Here is a 19,951-nt window from a genome sequence, read left to right as displayed (position 1 = left end):
TCCTTGGGCCTGCCAGCCCTGAGAATGCGCACCCCCGCCCAAGAGACTGGCGTCTGTGGTAACCTTCAATAGAGCATGTTGTGCCCAGTTCTTCCCTCCCTGCAGGTGTTCTCGCTGCTCCCACCAGGAGAGATCGAGAGAATCCTCCCTTGGAAGTTTTCCAACTAGTTGATTCAGAGAATCCTTCCTGCGATCCCAATGGTGTAAGAGAAATGCCTGAAGGGGTCTGGAGTGTAATTTGGCCCAGAACTCCTGGGATAGCTGCGGTCATTAAACCTAATAACTGCATGACCCGCTGAAGTGAGGTTTGTGGGAGCAATCTGAAGGCCTGCAAGGCGAGAAGTTTAAAAAAACTTTCTCTTCGGGAAGAAAACAATTCTGAGAAACAGAGTCTATCAGATAACCCAGAAAAAGTATGTTCTGGGAGGGTACCAGACAAGACTTCCGTTGGTTGACTTTCCACCCTAGATCCTGAAAGGTCAGCAGAACCAACTGCAGATCCCGGATAAGGGATTCTTTGTCTCGGGCAAAGATCAGAAAATAGTCCAGATATGGTACGATCGATACACTTTGAATCCAAAAAAGGGCCATGACTTCGGCAATGATCTTTGTAAAAATTCTGGACACTGCCGAGAGACCGAAAGGGAGGGCATTGAACTGCCAATGACTCATCCCATTGTCCATGAGAATCACAAATCTGCAGAACTTTCGGTGGTTCTGGAAGATTGGAACATGAGGATAAGTGTCCTGAAGATCCAGGGTAACCATGAATACCACTGGCCATAATAGATTCCTCACAGAGTAAATGTTTTCCATTCGGAAACGTCTGTAGAGAATATACTTGTTCAGGACGCTCAAATTGATGACCATCCGGAAGCCGCCGGAGGCATTCTGAACCAGAAAAACATGGGGAAAAAATCCCTGGAATTTTTGATTTTACGGGACAAAGGAAAAGACACCTTCTGTTTCCCACATGGAAACTAGATTCAACATGGCTTGCCGTCTCTTGGTTTCTCGGCAGATGAGCAAGAAAAATCTTTGGGGTGGATGATTTTTTAATTCCAAGCTGTAACCCCTTTCCAATGTTTGATGGACAAAGGAATTGTCGGAAATCTTTTCTCCATTCCTTGCCGAAGTGGGACAACCATTCCCCTACCCCTATCCTGGAGTTGAAGGGGCTGAAGCAGTAAAGATAATCCCCTTTTGCTTATCTTTGTTAAAAGACCACTTTTTCTTCGCCTGTTGGTTCCAAAATTTGCTTTGTTTTGTAAACCACGAAAAGTCTTATTCTGTGGCTTATTCTTTTAAGAAGGAACGAGCTAGGACCTCCACCAAGCAGGAACCAAATAAGAGCTTGCCTTCAAAGGGAATGCCGCAGAGCTTGTTCTTGGAGACCAGGTCCCCCTCCCAAGCCTTAAGCCAAATTGCTTGTCTGGCAGAATTAATGAGAGCAGAAGACCTTGCTGTAGCTTTCACAGAAGCTGCAAACAGGTGAGAGCTGCCGCTCCAGGTGAGCTCACTAGGGTAATTGATGTCCACTCAGAAGCAGATGGGTGCACAGGATGTGCAAAAACAATAAGGATATGGACAGCCGCACTCCAGTAACTTGAAAAAGACGTGCCCTTTATTGGGTACAGGAAAAAATGCACTACAGGTATCAGCACACAGTGGGATAAACAGTTGACGCGTTTCGCATTGAGTGTAAATGCTTAATCATAGCTATGATTAAGCATTGACACTCAATGCGAAACGCGTCAGCGGTTTATCCCACTGTGTGCTGATACCTGTAGTGCATTTTTTCCTGTACCCAATAAAGGGCACGTCTTTTTCAAGTTACTGGAGTGCGGCTGTCCATATCCTTATTGTTTTTGCACTCACAGAAGCTGCAGCCGCATCAGCCAAGAAGGATACTGCTTTAGCAATGAGTGGGAGGGACTCCCTAATCCCCTCTTTGGGGGTGTCAGACGAAAGGAGCTCGTCCAGATGCTGAACCCATACATCTAGATTCCTATCCACAAAGGTGGATGCTACAGCTGGACCCAAGGATAAAGCTGAAGCATCCCAGGCCTTACTTGGCAAAGACTCGGCCTTCCTATCCATTTGCTCCTTCAGGACTCCTGAATCTTCAAAAGGACAGATCTGACTTTTTAGAAACCTGAGACATAGGGGCATCTAGTTTAGGTCATTTAAAGAAAGTTTCCTCAATTTCAGATTGAAAAGGAAGTCTTTTGTGCCCTTCAGATTGGAACATACTCCTTTCCGGATCTTTCCATTCTGACAGAATATCCTTAAGTGACTGGTGGACCGGGAACGTTTTTGACTTCCGCCCCTGAAGCCCCCTATACATTTTATCCTGCAGAGATTGGATTTGCTGCGGCATCTCAATCTGCTCAGAGGCATAAATTGATTTCAAAAGCTCAATTTCCTCAGCTGAAAAAAACAACAAAAAAACTTAAGGTTACCCGCCTCGCCCACTGATGCGGAATCCCCATCAGATAAGGAGCTTGGGTTCTCCCCTTCTTTTCCGGATCTGAGGCATGGTGTGAATCACTGATCTCGGACTGAGGAGAGGTCTAACTGACAGTTCTAGAGTCCCGGGATCAGAGCCACTGCCCTGTCACTAAAGGACCGGAAGGAGGCTACCACCTCCTTTATAGAAGACAATAGCTCTTTAAAAAAGGAAGTCTCTAAACTAGCCCTAGATGGAAAACAATCTTCACAAAAAAGTATTTTATATCCATCAGGCAGCCTGGCTCTACAGTTTCCGCATTTCTTTTTCATCTGTCTATCCTAGAAAAAGAACAGAAACAAGCCATAAAGAAGCAGGCCCATACCAAAAAAAAGTGAGTGGTGAACGGCCGAAGTGTACTGCGCCATAGTCCTTATGCACACGGAGCTGGAAGCAGCATCACGTGACTTCCGGTCCCGGCACCATCTTGCCGTCGGTACACCTCAGTGAAGCCGAGGAAGACAAGGTTTCCACCAGCAGCTGGGGAGAACCTGAAGGAAGTTGCCATTTTACCCTGCAGGTGAGGCAAAGATACTTCAACGGGGAACCCTTCTGGCCAGAAACAGGGACTGAATGCACCCAGGACTCAGCCACAACCAGTACTGGATGCTGCCAAAGAAGGGGGTCCCCCAACCAGTTACCAGACCGAGGAAAAAACGCGTTGGTGCTCCTGGTAGGTCTGGAAACAGAAAACAACTGCAGGTCAGAGGAAAGGGAGGGTACTTTTAAATTGTATCTGATTTGTGTTCCCTGTAGAGGGCGGAGCCAATCTCTCAAGTAGCTGTCCTGGAAGCGTATAGTTGAACAAAGTGTAATTTTGTAATATTACAATAAAAAAAAACACTGCAATGATCCCCTCTAAACAACCACCAGCTCGTGAGCATTACACAGGCCATTATGTGCACCCAGTGCCCTTAGAAAGCTTGCATTGTAGTCACCACAGCCCCCTTCTAGACTTGCACACCCGCCCAGCAACACCATGCCAATGAGGCCACACACTGGCTTGCGGAAATCCTCATGGCCAGGCCTGTTCATACGCTCTGCATGTTTATGTATTCTAATGGGGAGCATAAACTCAAAAGATTAACTCTCCACTGAAATTAATGAGTGGAAAGATTTTGAAAAGTTAATGTGCAGCCTCGTTGGTGATACCACAAGAAATGGAGCACAAGTTAATACAAGACTGGCCGTTGGGGGGGGGGGGGCGGTTCGACTATATAAGTGTAGCTAATGTGCAGTTTTAATCTTGGTGCAATTCAAATATTACAAAGCAAAGAGGAGCTTGTTTCACTTCTTAAAAATGTGTGCTAAAAGTTCCCATTCGGGATTCTGAGTATATGAGGCCTCATAAAATAAAGTGGACATTGTGATAAAATGTAATCATTACCTTGTGTAATTTAATTCACTTTGCAGAATTTTAGAGAAAAATATGGACTCTTGTCAACGTTGTCACATTACAGGTATTGCTGGAAACTACTCTCAGAAAGTTGTTCTTTTCCTGGAACAACCGATGTACTGTAAACCAGTGATAAGCAAGACAAGCAGAAGGAAAGTGCACCGTGGGGAGAGAGGTTAATAAAGAATGTATGATTTCATGGTCTCCCTGGACACATATTGTAAGATGAGAAATAAAAATGCAGTAAAAACAGCAAAACTGCAATAATTATTTGCAGGGACAACATGTATTATGAAGGTGACCTTGCTGAAGTTGAAACACTGAGGATTTGAAGATCCAAAGATCTATAAAAAGTCAACAACAAAAAATTCTATGGCTTAGGTATACCATTACTTTGTCCTTCATGTAAAATACATTACTCCTTAGGAAGCCTATTTCAATAACAAAACATGGTGTCCTCCTAATCACAGTAAAGACCAGAAATCACTTGAAATAAACCTCATGCTACGGCAAATTAAAAGCTACTATAGCTAATGTATAGACCACTAGTATCTAACCAAGACCAGGTTAATACTTGTGAGCCATAGTTATGGCTCACACACCATATGTATGATTTCACCCAAATGAAAAATTCGTTTTTTTTTTATAATCACATTTTTGCTGAAATTCTTCACTTAATATCAAGAGGGAAATATTTAGAAGCCATTGAGGGAGTACAAATTAAGATTTTTTTTGTTGACTACAGGTGACTCAACCAGATATAACAAACTTGCATAAATAATTCATTGTATAATTAAAAATTCTGAGTAAAACAGAAAGACTAATGCCATTTCCATTCCTCTTCCCTGGCAGTCCCAAACCACTACACTTATAAAAACCACCATAGACAGGTAAAGGGCAGATAAACCCTCCGAATTCTGACACCTTCCACAGAGTGGAGTTTTAAAATGGAGGGGGGGGTAATTTTTTGGGTCATTTACCAATGCTGGAGGAAAAGCCACCTGGTGAGTAGGGAAGCACACAGTGGGGGTTAGTTAAAGGCAAATCCACTTTGCACTACAAGTGCAAACTGCACTTGAAATTGCACTGAAAGTGCACTTGGAAATGCAGTCACTGTAGAACTGAGGGGGGACATGCAAGGAAAATGAAAAGCATTTTATCTTGCACATGATTGGATAATAAAATCAGCAGCAGTTCCCCTCATTTCAGATCTTCCCCTCAGATCTACAGCAACTGTGCTTCCAGTGCAAACTCAAGTGCACTTAGCACTTGTAGTGCAAAGTGGATTTGCACTTCGTAAATATCCCCCAGTATTTTACAATAGGGATACCAGTCACGTGGTATATTTTGGGGCTGACGAAGTCAAAGGATGAAAGATTTTAGGTTTATAGCTGTATTTACCACTCCGGCCACACAGTCTGCGAGTAGACTGCGGGCAGGACGTCAGATCCCTGTGTTCCCTGTGTTCTGGGAAATACACAGCTCCCAGAACACAGTGGGGACCAGTGAGCACGGCGCACACAACGCTCGCATGCGCCTTAAGGGAACCGGGCAGTGAAGCCGGAGTACTTCACTTCCAGGTTCCCTCACCGAGGATGGCTGTGGGGGCAGCAGAGTGACAGGCGATCGATCGTCCTCTGCTGCCTACGGCGCTGGACTCCAGGGCAGGCAAGTGTGCCAATATTAAAAGTCAGCAGCTGCAGCATTTGTAGGTGCTGGCTTTTAAATATTTTTTTTCGGTGGACATCCGCTTTAAACAAAAAAAATCACCAAGTTAAAAGCAATTAAAAATGAAGGTTCACACTTGAAAAACAGTTCCAGAAACACTTCATATTTTGCTCTCAACCCAAGCAGCTTGTGACAAACCTCAAACTATCAACATCAACTGCTTTTATAATGCATAAATAGTAATCCCACATATTGATTGGGGGTCAGATTATGCCTGTGGGCAGAAACAAGTGGCCCGCCCCACTATGGAAAAACCACCTAGCATAATATGCAGTGGGGACACAAGATCAGGTTTCAATTGACCAACTATATCCACACCTAAAAAAAAGTTGTGCAAAGACAAAAACAAACCCCAAAAAATAATAAACTAGAGGAATGCAGAAAAAAAAGAGATTATACAATACACACACACACACACACACCTTTCTTTAAAATGAACCTTTTTTGCACATATTAGATGTTATTCCAGCAAGACTGGAGATAAATTTCAATGCCAATCTGTGGTTGAACCACATGCTCAAAATGTTCACCTTTTCTTGATAAGTCATACTGGGAGAAGGATGTGGGGTTCCTCCTCCTCATCCCTCACCCCACCACCCTAATTGTTGGCATTTAAAAAAAAATACTTGCTAAATTTGCTTTCACATAACATTTCAGTCCAGATATCTTTCTGTTTGCAGGAGGTGGGATTCTTCATGTCCCCACGCCACTGACTGAACACTTATTGGCTGTCCAGCACTCTCAGAATCAATAGAAGTGTCATCTGGCAATGACATCAGCATAAGGGAACCTTCAATGACTAGATAGCCCTGGCAAATTGTACAGGAATAACCAGCCCCACTTAGAAAGTGTGCCCAGGAAGAACTCAAATGACAGACATAGGAGAGTATAAATTGCTCTGAACAATAAAAAAAAGTCCAGGTTTTGCCAGAAGATGGGTTTTACATTTTGCATGTGTAAAGGAAAAAGTATAGTAGAGAAACTATATATTCAAAGCTTTGGTTCTTTAACCTCTTCGTATCCGGGCCATTGTATATTGACGGCCACAAGGTGGCTCTACAATGCCGGGAGAAAGTCTATTGGCGTCCTCGGCTCCTCCGGCCACTGGGGGGGGGCACGTTGCGTCACTGAGGTGCTGATGTCACAATGCCACGATGTCAGCCAACGATCAGCCGTTACACAGCCAAAGACGTGGATCTGTGTGTAAACACGTCCTGTCAGGGAGAGGAGACCGATGCTGTGTCCAGGGCCGGATTTCCCATAAAGCCAACAAGGCCAGGCTTCGGGGCGGCACTGTGTGCAGGGGCGGTGGAGGAGACAAGTAATTGTTCAGTGGTGCGGGCCAATGCGGCAGTTAAGAGAGATTAAATCTTCTCTCATTGCCCGCACTGCTGTTCCAACTTCCGCCCTTACAGGGCCGTGAAGGCTGCGCGACACAGAAGTGAACGAATGACGTCATCTCTCACCGCCCGCCCTCACTCTCATCTCTCACTTGAGTCTCATGTGCCTCTGTTTCACGGTTCACCTACAGCTAGTTTCCCAGCGCGGGAGAGGCTGACAGTGTTGTACCTGGCTGCAAGTACTCTGCAATGCTGGGGGGGCTTGATTTTACATGCAATTAGTGACAAACTGGTACTTTTTGGGTGGCAGCCAGGTAACTATGGCAAACCCCATTCTTCTAGCAGGCAGTGTGGCAAGTGACATTCCCATCTGGTGACAGGCAGTGTGGCAAGTGACATTCCCATCTGGTGGCAGGCAGCATGGCAAGTGACATTCCCATCTGGTGACAAGCGACGGTGGCAGGTGACATACTCAGGGCTCCCACTCATTCTGCTTTGTGAGTTGAACTATTTAATTTTATATTACAATGTAATGATAGAAATAATGCATTTCAATCATCCTGACACCATAACAACCATGGTGCCGGAATGATTGAAGCACTAACACTAATCGCTTATCCCCCACGTGTCGCCCCCCCCCCATGTGATGGTGGGGAGGGGGGCATTGAAGGACCTGGCCTTGGGGGCGGCAAAGTAAATCCGGGCCTGGCTGTGTCCCTTGTACATAGGGACACAGATCGTTCACCTCCCCCAGTCAGTTCCCTCCCCCCACAGCAAGAATCACTCCTAGGGAACACATTTAACCCCTTCCTCGCCCCCTAGTGTTAACCCTTCCCTGCCAGTCATTTATACAGTAATCAGTGCATATTTATAGCACTGATCGCTGTATAAATGTAAATGGTCCCAAAAATGGGCCAAAAGTGTTCGATGTGTCCGCCATAATGTTGCAGACCCAATAAAAATATATATTTATATATTATTGATTACTTAGAGAAGGACAAAATCATTGAAAGATCTTGTTCATAGCAAATTTACTGGGAAATTTAGAAAAGATCAGTGTAAACATCCAGGAAATACAGTGGGGAAAACATTGCCCATTTGCTTTGTATTAGTAAATTACCCCTGTTGATGTCTGACCCACATTTGGTTGCTTCTCCTTTCAGTAGAACTTTATTCAGATATTCGTGTAAGTGTAATATAAGCGATGACTGTCAAGAGCTGAAACCTGTAACTTTGATGGTAGTACATTGATCATAGCAGATCATTTGTTTTAGGCCTCCCTCCATTCAGAAAAAGCCTTGTATTCTTTACACTGAATTCAAAATTGATTGGAGAAGGGAGATTAGGACATGCATCCAGCCTCCAATCACAGAAAGCCTTAAATTTAGTGAAAAGGCTTTTTCTGAGTTAGGAAGGTGTACAACGAGCGACCTGCTATGATCCATCTACTACCCACAGAAATTAAACTTTTAGCACTTCTTGCCTCATGTACTGTTGGGGGATGAATAAAAGTAACATTAACTTAATGGAGCAGCATAATAAAAAAGGTCCTTTTTAAACAGCATATGGCCCAATTTTTTTTTTCCCCTGGAGTTTAGCTTTAAACATGGCAAGAGGTTGGTGCCTTGGTTGCAGCCTGCCCTTGACTCCAGTAACATGAAACTAATATGTATTATCACTACCTAAATCTGCAACAAAATCCTAGCATTAATATTGCAGAATGTGCACGTGTGGAGGTTAGCTATGGAAGCATATGCTTTTGTAAACCAGAGGACTTATACAGCAGCTTATTTCAGAAGGAAGAACACATAATACAGTATAATCAAGTATCTATACTTAACATTTGTTTGAATTTCCCATGCAATATTTTGTGTTTGTCAGCACTCGCAAATATAATTTTCTGTACATTTATAGAGTAATGTGGTATTTTATATCATCGCTAACCTAATGGGCAATGGCATTAAAGCAGTATGCAGTGATTTTACTCCCTGCAGTATTTTCCTTGTTTATTGCATCATAGCTCTAAAGCAGCCTTAACAGCAGCTGCTTGGCACAGTTCATTCATATTCAGCTTGTTATCCACAGACATCCTCAACGTTAATCCATCATGGCACACTGGCTTATTAGTCACATAAAAAGAGAAAAATGCTTAATACGGGCATGAATTCCCTGATAAGTTAGACAAGGAGAATGGATGGTCATTTTGACATTTTAGAACACATTTCAGTATAATATAGTTATTCAATTAATTTTAATATCATTACTGCTTGAGATATGTCCACAACGGTATGCTTTAGGATTTGTTTATTTTTAGTGGGGGGGGGGGGGGACTGCGCTATAGAATAAGGCATATCATAACCATATTATATAAAACATAGGACTATAAAAAAGGTATCAAATTATCAAAATAACCTGAACAAAAGTAAACTGAAAAACACGTATAGACTTTTTTTAATGTATTTTACTATTTAAAAAAATAAGACATGCTTAAAGCGGTGGTTCACCCATAAAAACGACTTCCCCCTATTACACTGCCCCCCCGCATTACAATACGAATATGCCATTAATTTTTTTTTGGCTGCTGTACATACCTGGGTACAGCTATTCACCTGTGTCCTCCGGGTTGCGAGTCCCGCGGGAGTGGGCGTTTCTACCATGGCGGTGATTGACGTTTTGACTAAAAAATGAGCTCCCCCCGTCGCGTAAGCCGCGTCACGACTGGCGAAAGGAGCCGAACTGCAATGCGCAGGCGCAGTATAGCGCCGACTCGCCGTTCGGCTCCTTCCGCCAATCGTGACGCTGCTTACGCGACGGGGGGAGCTCGTTTTTTAGTCAAAACGTCAATCACCGCCATGGTAGGAACGCCCACTCCCGCGGGACTCGCAACCCGGAGGACACGGGTGAATAGCTGTACCCAGGTATGTACAGCAGGCAAAAAAAAATTAATGGCATATTCGTATTGTAATGCGGGGGGGCAGTGTAATAGGGGGAAGTCGTTTTTATGGGTGAACCACCGCTTTAACAGTTTGCAATGCAGTTTTCAGATTTTTTTTTTTAATCAAGGTTTATTTTTGTAAATGCTATTTATCAAAATAGCTAATGCATGTGTATTTCCCATGCAAGTGTTAACCTTCCATTTGGGTGCTCATACACCCAGCATAAGATCCAGCTATTTGAAATAACTCAACCAGCATGATCCTCAATACCACAGACAGGGGGAATCACTTGATGTTTCATTGATCTTACCCCTGCATTTGAATAATAATGACTATGTATACTATGTCTGAAATATACAATGTGTGATGCAAACGGATGTCCACATTTGGCAGCTAAATGGTTGCAGAAGACAGATTACAGAAGAAAGTTTTTTTTTTTTCCTAGTGCATTTTCTTGTGTTCTGTTCAGAAGTGGCAGACAAGTTTGAGCTGAAGCCTTAGTTGTCTTATAACGTTGTCTATGTAAACTTTATGAAATAAAATGTTTTTTTGTTTAATATTTTTTCCCATAAAGCCAATTCAGATGTCAAGAACTACAGTATATACTGAATTTAAAACAGATACACAATGAAAGACGTCAGAGAGCCACATTGCGCAAGTGCTCAAACTGGGCAAGCTTTGCATTAGCAAGGCTAATGACCAAAACATTTAGCAATGCAATGTGTTGCATTTGTTCTTGTTGAGCTATTTTTTTCCAAAAAATCAAATGCAAATAGAAAAATATGCTAACTGAATAATGAGCTCAATTCACAAAGCTTTAAAGCACTCTTTCAATGTGTCTTTAATTCTTAAATTTCATTTGACGCAACTGAAAATAGCTGTCCCTTTTAAAAAATAAAAAGATAATTATCCTGATGTGTTAGCTTTGTGAATCGAGCCCAACTGTATTATGTTTAGTTCCTATTTTCATTTTTAAAAGCTTCAAAAGGTATATGGGTATTGCAGTTCCCCTTTCAGTTCTAGAAATATTTCCTGGCCCTTACAGGTAGCATAGTGACCAAGATGTTGACAATGTTGCCTTGAAGCTCTGTGGTTCTAGCCTCAGTTTCCATTAGACACAGTGGACCAGATCCACATACACTATGCCGCCGTACCTTACCTGGCGTATATTCGAATCCTCAGCGAGTTTGCGCCGTAAGTTATGGCGGCGTAGTGTATTTCTGGCGGCGGATTTCAAATTGGGCGGGTTGGGGGCGGGTTTCATTTAAATGAAGCGCGTCCCCACGCCGAATGAACTGCGCATGCGTTGTCCAGAAATTTCCCGCCGTGCTTTGCGCGAAATGACGTCGCAACAACGTAATTTTTTGAACTTAGACGTGAGTTACGTCAATCCCTATTCACGACGACTTACGCAAAAAAAAATTCAAATTTTGACACGGGAGCGACGGCCATACTTGACATGGCAAGTCTATCTATACGCCGCAAAATACCAGCTTTAACTATACGCCGGAAAAAGCCAACTACAGACGACGTTAGAAAATGCAACGGCCACGCGTACGTTCGTGGATCGGCGTAAATCGCTAATTTGCATACCCGATGCGGAAAACGCAAACTCCACCCAGCGGGCGCCGAAGTATTGCACCTACAATCCGAAGGCGTACGAAGCCGTACGCTTGTCGGATCGAACCCAGAAGCCGTCGTATCTTGGTTTGAGGATTCAAACTAAAGATACGATGCGGGAAATTTGAAAGTACGCCGGCGTATCAGTAGATACGCCGGCGTACTTAGTCTGTGGATCTGGCCCATTATTTGTATATACTTTTTATGTTCATTATTTTCAGTGAGTTTTCTGCAATCATTTTCAAAAAGAGAAAACAATACTCAGTTATTTAATTTCAATTAAAATTGCCCACCGTGCATGTGTGTGCGCAAGTGGCTGTGATTATGTAGCAGGGACTGTGTAAAAATATTTTGTTCACACTATACTAAAAACTACATAGTGAGACGCCATTAAGCAGCTATATAGGTAAATGGCATATACAGGCAGTCCCCAGGTTACAAACAAGATAGGGTCTGTAGGTTTTGTTCCCAAGTTAAATGTGTAAGTTGGAACATGTACATTAAGTGTAGCTCCACCCAAATTTTTTTTTTTGGATAGCATAGGGAAGGGTTAACACTGTTGTAAGTTTTGCCGTCTGTTCCCCTGTTCAGAAGATTTAACCTCACTTTCTGTCCCTGTGACAGTTGGATTTAGAACATTTTGGGCTGTTGTGGAAACAAGGATTGGCGATAAAGCTTCAGTGAAGACATTTTTCCCCATGATAACTCTTGTTGTGTCATTTAGTCATGTCCGACTCTTCATGACCTCATTGACTGTAACGCACCAGGCTTTTCTGTCCTCCAATGCCTCCCGGCGCTTGCTTATTTTCATGTTCATTGTTTCGATGGCATCATGCATCTTGTTTTCTATTATCCTCTTTTTCCTTCCATGTTTCCCAGCATCAGGGTCTTTTCCAAAGAGACTACTCTTTGCATTTGGTGGCCAAAGTATTAGCGTTTCAGCTTTAGGATTTTTACTTCCAGTTAATATTCAGGTTTGATATCCTTTAGGAACAACTGGTTTGATTTTCTTGCCATTCAAGGAAACGCAAGAGTCTTATCCAACACCATAGTTCTTTGGCGTTCAGCCTTCCTTATGGTCCAACTTTCACAGCCATGGATTACTACTACTACTTAAAATTTCCCTTATTAGGGGTAGATTTCCTCTCACTTCCTGTTGTCTCCCTCTGTAAGTCAGATGTTTGTAACCTGGGGACCACCTGTATAGTATACTAAAAGAAGCCGTGTATTATGCATTCTCCCTTAAGCCAGCCATAAACAGATTAGAATTTGGCCAGTTAAGTAGATGAGTTTTGATCTATGAACAGGTTGCTTGTACCGACGTCAATCTATTGATTGACTTCTCCACAACTAGCCTGTTTTTTCGTATGATCACTGCGGCTGACTATAGCTAGCCGCAGTGAGCTTTGATTTTTTTTTTCCATTTAAATTTTTATTGGAATTTTTGTACAAACAAAAAAAGAGTGTCATACATCATCAAAAACAGTAATCATACAAGAGCGTAGGACAAAGTCACAGGCTAACATCAATTTCACGGCTTGAAGATATCTCGGATGCAAGGTGAGACATAACAAACTAGTCGGCATCCTCAAACAGGTCCTACAACCAACTTTGTGGGTCCCATCATGGACACTTAACGTAGGGAATGATGTATAACTGAGGTACAATTGCAACACGCAAAGGTAAAGTATTAAACAATAATACGAGTACAGAGAATACAAATAATAATACAAAGGGAGGGCAAAGGCCCAAGGGGGGGGGATGGGAAAGGGAATGAGATGGACCTCATAGATAAAACCAGTACAGAGAGTGTTTATACCAGGGTGTGAAGGGAACCTCCGCTTAACAGTAAGTAATCATTAAGAAATCATTAAAAAATCAGTCAACCAAGGTAAGGTCACTCCTTGTTCCACTCAGTCCAGATCCGCCATCTCCATCAAAGCTCCTCCTCTGTCCGGCTCTAGAAGCAATTAGGGATTCATAAACGCAATTATCGCAAGTGAGAGATTTCATTTGAGAGATTAGGGACAACATTGGACTTCCAGTTCCGAGTGATAAGGGATCTAGAAGCTAGCAGAAGGTGTGTTACCACAGTTAGTAACTGAGGGGGAAATAGGTCAATGTTCAAACTCAACAGGGCCAGGTCAGGTCCCGGCCGTGTAATGACACCTGTGATTGAGGATATACATCTGAACACACTATTCCAGAAGCTGGTCAGGTGTTTGCACTTCCAGAAAACATGCATAATGTTACCCACCTCTCCACATCCCCTCCAGCATAGAGGAGAATTATCTAGAGAGAATTTGGACATCCTGTATGGCGTGAGGTACCATCTTAAAGATATCTTCTGGGCAAGTTCCCAAAGATTAGAACACTTGGAGGCCTTGAATACTGAATTGAGAGCGACCTGCCACTGTGAAACTGTAGGTCCTGCCAAGGTCCACCTCCCATTTTAAGAACGGGGGGGTCTTGACAAAGGTACGTCTATGCTGGAGTAGATTGTAGAAAAGGGGAATCCCCTTGATAAGGGGAGTAGAGGACGTAAAGAATTTGCAAACTTGGTCCGGAAGGAAAATTTTGTGGCTGTTAACAGATTGTAGGAAATTAGATACTTGTCGGATTTTGTATGTGTCTTTCGAGGAAAGGTGGTATGTAGATTGGAGGAACTGGAAAGAAGCGAGATGGCCCTTGCGGAAAAGATCCGAGATATGTGTGATGCCCCTGCTTCTCCAGTCTCCAAGGTTAATATTGGGGATGGCACTCATTAGGGTTTCAATGGGGATTGGCACTTCCACCATCACATCGAGGATTGGAGATGAGCCTGAGATCCCTCCAGGCCCCCAAGGAAGCCCGAATGGACAAGAGAAGCTGGTGCAGAGGAAAAGGTCTCATCCTATCGAGAAATAGCAGGGAGAGCAAGTCCTTAGTAGGGCTTAGTGACCGTTCAATGCTGCACCAAGGGACCACTGGAGGGTCAGTAAACCATGTCTTTAGTTGGTTCAAAAGGGATGCGCGGTAATAGTCCCTTATATCCGTGAACCCCATACCACCCGCACATCTATGTCTGGTTAGCAAGGTTTTAGAGCACCTGGGTCTGCGTGCGCTCCACACATAGGTCCTCAGGATAGAGTTCAAGGATCTCAGGTGAGGGGGCTTAATAGGAACAGGGAGCGTGCAAAAAACGTACAAGATCTGGGGTAGCAGTAATATCTTAAAGGAAGCAAGACGACCAGACCAGGAGAGTTCTGTCTTAGCCAGCCGGGTGGACTCCTTCAAGAGTTTTCCTATCAGAGCTGGGTAGTTGGCATCCGCCAATCCAGAGGGGTCTGCTGTAATCTGAAGGCCTAGGTAGGAGATGCTATTTGTAGTCCACGAATATGGGAAGGCACCTTTCAAATAGACCCGGACCGAGGGAGGGAGATGAATAGGCAGTATTATCGACTTGGAGCAATTAACTTTGTAATATGAGATGTTACTAAAGGACTGTAGAACTCTTTGGACGTGGGGTAGTGATTCAGTCGGGGATGTTATGGATAAGATGATATCATCGGCAAATAAATTAATCTTATGGAGTGTACCTTGGATAGAGAAACCTAAGATTTGGGGATGGGTTCTGATTTTTTCGGCCAGTGGTTCGTGAGCTTTGTTTTTTGATGGCAGGGACACATCCTGCTGTCAGAATATAATAGCACAATGGCAGAGATTCCCCAATCTGTACTGGCTATGTTGAAGAGGAAATTGGGCAATTTATTTTTTATCAACCCAAGGTCAAAAGAAAAGAAATATTTTCATCATGTATGGCCAGTCTAAGGCTTTGTACTCACCGGCCTAATGTCGGAACAAAAAAAATAACGGTTGACATTCTCCCCATGTGTATGTCAGTCTGTCCGACAGAAGCCGGTAGAACATGCATGTAGGGGACTCAGCGGAGGAGATCACTGGACTAACCTGGTTAGTACCCACGCGGTTTCACAAAAAATGTTTTAGTGTGTGCGAGGCTTAAGAGAAGGGTTTTGAAGGTTTAAGGTATAGCAAATTACTTAAGGCTTTTTATTACCTCTTTTCACAAAGGCAAAAAAGCCAGTTCTTTCTTAATGATCTGGTAAATAGGTAAAAAAGGTTTCTGTTATGACCCTTTTCTACATGTACAGAGTGTCTTGACGAAATCCTAAGAACACAAGCAGCCACTTTCTATAGGTAAGAACATGCAATACAACACTACTAATGTACAGGAAGGACATTGCAAACGTAATTTGACAGACACATTGTGAATAGGTGTCCTGACTAAAGGGAAAACTTTCTGCATCCTAGCATCCCTGAAGTGTATGATAACATCACCTAGCAATGATCAGTTAATGAATGATGAATCCTGCATACAAACATTTTGCAATGTTATTCCACAAAGCAGTAGTAGAGTGTATACATAAACATATGGGCTTATATTTCCAGGAAAAATATAAAGGGATCCTAAATCCCTGTCTCTCTGCAAATGTAACATAGCCTTCATTTTAGAACATGATGCAAAGTCAAGTAAACAGGCATTGTATTGCAAGAGAGAACACATGTAACCCAACTCTTTCATACATTATCACCAGTTAAGGTTTGGTACTTCAGCTGCTGTAATAAGTAAGTCACCAGAAATAACAGAACACTTACCAATGAAAGTTGGCATGTCTAAACTTAACTTTAATCCTTTAATGCTTGCAATCTTGTAAGTAGAGTAACAATATATGGATAAAAAAGTACCAACATTGCTTACCTGTTTTATTGCTCACTGCCATTGAAAAACAAAGCGGGAGCATGATGACGACATAAATCCATAGTAAAACCAGCTTCATTTCTTAAAGGAACCATATGATCCAATATCCAAAATAGTCTAGTGTAAAAAAAAAAAAAAGTTTATATTAGGATGCAGAAAATACCACAAAAAAAAAAAATGATCTTTGTATATGATTAAATGTGATTTTTATACAACAGTTTTTAACATCCAGACAATAATTCACCAATATATGCAACAATTTAAAAATGACAACGGTTACATAAAGTCATAAATAAATCATGGTAAAATTCATCAATATTTGCATGTAGTTCAGACTGTACACGTGATTTAAGAAAACTACTAAATCTGACACACACTATTACCCAAAGTTTCGAAATGCCTGCCTTTACATGAACTTTAAAACCAACCCTGCGCACAGCACTTTACTTTTCCTAAATGCAGTTAAATTGTATGCAACTAAACATTGATAAATTGCATTGCGAGTCCAGCTGCTGCCTTTAGAAAAGTCTGTTTTGGCACAACACGCATTGCAGTGCATTGTCCATTCATTTGAAAGGGTCATGAACATGCAACCACATAAAAATAAAGCAATATTTTGTATGCGTTTGAAGGCAACCTATTTATATTTACTACATGGGTTACAGTTTGCTGAGAGGCAGGTGTATTTTCTTATTCCATGTTTGTGCAATGGGGTGCCATACAAGAGAAATCAATGCTGTACCACCCGTTAACATGCATAACATGCTGTAAAGCACACAGGCATAGATGTAATGTCACCCTAATTAGAGACTTCACCTTTATCTCTTAAACATTGGAAAAATCCCTCCTAGAGAATAAGTGCAATAGAATTCTACAAGCATGCTAGTCTTCCAACCTAAGGCATTCAATTCTAATACTGGCAGGAGATCTTCCCTGATGTATAACAGCAACTATTATATATACATAAGAAGCTCCTTAGAGACTATGTTTACTACCTCACATCCGCTTCAACTTCTATTTTCCATGAAAATATGTTATCATGTCTGCATCTTGTATTAGTAATGCCCAAGAAGGGAATGCAGAATAGATACACTCATTCTGAGCTTACACAGACCACCCAGAAAGAATTTAATGGTCAATATCAATAATACCTAGGCTAGAGAGAGCAACCCAATATATAATAAAGAAGAAAGATGCATGCATACATGAAGGAAAAACACATCCCAGTGCAAAATAAATATTTATGAAAATATTTCATTTTATCTTGCATACTTGGATGTACACAATGTGAATTATAATAGTTCCCTGGATATACATCATTTGAAAATAAAAATATCACAAAAGGTTCTGCATTAATATATAAACTGAAAAGGGTGCTAAAAAATAAAAATATATACATTAAGAGTGGTTGAGCACAAATGATCATGAAACTATTCCTCCGTTTATAAACAAGACAAAAACAAGATATTAACAGGAGATATTTGGACACATTTTGCGTTGAATTTTTCCCTTAATATGGATTATTTAGGTTTTATTTTATTATCTGTAGGTGTATGCCAAAAGCAGGATTAACTCACAAGTTCTTTATCCCATTTGTCCAAAATCTGCACCTGAGATCCTAGCGTCACTCATCTTCTTGAATTTTTATTTATTTAATTTTAGTTTTTCCTTATTTTAAATATTTTACATGTCACACGAAGAGGATGTCTTCTGAAGCAGTGGCAGCTGGTGCACACATTTTTTATGGGGACGCAAACAAACTGAAACCAAAAAAACAAAACAAAAACACCCTCAATTGCCGCCGCTGTGATCCCCGTCCACTCGCAGCATGACTGGCACCTACATTTTGGTGGCAGATCAGGCAGCGGGTAACAGCGGTGAGCTATGGGACCTTGCAGTGGGACACACAGCAGCAAGCTGTGTCCTCCATGCGTCTCCTCTCTTCCTCCTGAAAGGCGTCCAATAGCAGCGCCTGTCCTTTCAGCCAATCAGGTGACGGGTAACAGACCTATGCTTCCTGATTGGTAGAGAAGCGGTTCAGTGTTAGAAAAGCGAATATTCATTTACATTTTTTTAACACACCAGGGTGGAATTTGAGTGCAATGCTTTGCGTTTCGAGACCATCTTTTTTGAAGCCTATGGCTCTAATCAAGCGCTTCAAAAATACACCCCCTGCTGAAAAGGGGCCAGATTCCTAAATAGAGGGTGGTGGCGGCAATAGATGGATTAATGCTATGCATGAATCCATCCATTATTCATAGAGGGGGTGGCTGGAGAGAGGGAGTGGTAACCATGCGCCCTGTTTTGAAGTGGAATTCCATATCTAAAAGCATGCAGATGTTTTATACGCAAGCAGAAAATAGCTACTAAACACATAAATATGGTATGTTTGTTTACCTGGGATATTTGAAATCTAGTATTTTCTATTTAGGGACTGGAATCACAACACCTAAAACATTAATTAAGTGTAGCCATGTCTTACCACTTCCTATTCTAATTACCTTACGTTGCTGTATAATATTCAGTTAATGCTTAGTGATTAGTTCTGATTGCAACGTACTATATTCTGTTCTACCTTGACCACAGGTTTCCAAATAACAGATCCATTTTCTTTAGTGCTCCAGATTTACAAGATTACATATCATTTTGTACTGTAAGTAGGACCACTGCATTTCTAGCCTAGATTTTAAGACACATGGAACATCCTCTATTCCCTAATGCTTACCTTGAAAGATCTAGAGTTTTATGTTGTCATTTAATTTGATGTACTTCTAAATGGCCAGCTGCCAGAAACACAACGTATTGCTTGCCATTTTAAATATCTAGAAGACATGAGAGTTCTCAATTGTGACTTTACTGTCAAAACCAGTATGCTTGGTAGATTGGTATCTTACTCAAGACTTCAACATTGAGTTTATTGTGCCTGCTGCTCGTCCACCTGTTCCACATCAAACGTCTCCCTCTTCCTGACAGACACTCAGACAGCATGTCTCTGCTGACTGTCACTAACAGCGAGTATGCTTTTGTGCCGTGCCGGTTGTTATGCAATAGCTAACAGATATCGCAATACTTTATATTTTGCATCATTGTTATATGTTGTCCTTGATATACGTTCAGATAAGTTCAAAACAATAACCAGGTTGCTCTTTGGCAATCAAGCATAAGCTAATAAAGTGCAAACACCTGCACAAATAGTTAATTATAGATGTTTTGATTTAAACAGTAACACCCAAACAGAAAAACAAACTAAAAAAAGTGTATACACACACACACACACACACACACACACACACACACACACACACACACACATATATATATTTGGGTATTTCTACTAGCTACATATTTGATTATTTTTAATGAATACATAATCGGGTTTGGTTTTCTTAATATGAGTATTTTTAGAACAAAATGTATCAGATATTGTGCATAGACCATCAGAATCAGTAAAGGCTTCCCTAAAATGCTTACTTGTCAGACACAAATTGATGTTCGCACAACATTATATTGCGTTTTCACCAAATAATGGGTTAGGATTAATTTAAAAATGCAACAATAATGTGTAAATTAAAAATACGGATTTCTTTAGTCAAGTTTATACACAATAAAAAAAAACTGCCACAAAAAGACAAGATCCAGCAGCTTTTCTTTCTCATGTTACCA

At 41.7% G+C, this 19,951-nt stretch overlaps 1 protein-coding gene across 1 annotated transcript in view; it reads right to left on the bottom strand.

Annotated features, from left to right (window-relative positions):
- Window positions 1-19,951, bottom strand: part of LOC120937015 (collagen alpha-1(XIX) chain-like) — a 343,287-nt gene that overhangs the window by 264,553 nt on the left and 58,783 nt on the right. The window contains exon 2 of the mRNA XM_040349912.1: window positions 16,289-16,405. Within this exon, the coding sequence (XP_040205846.1) occupies window positions 16,289-16,367 (79 nt within the window). The 5' untranslated portion in view covers window positions 16,368-16,405. The remainder of the gene's footprint in view (window positions 1-16,288; window positions 16,406-19,951) is intronic.

This window comes from Rana temporaria, chromosome 4, assembly GCF_905171775.1.
Source record: "Rana temporaria chromosome 4, aRanTem1.1, whole genome shotgun sequence".
Taxonomy (NCBI): domain Eukaryota; kingdom Metazoa; phylum Chordata; class Amphibia; order Anura; family Ranidae; genus Rana; species Rana temporaria.
This window is presented reverse-complemented; position numbering and strand designations above follow the sequence as displayed.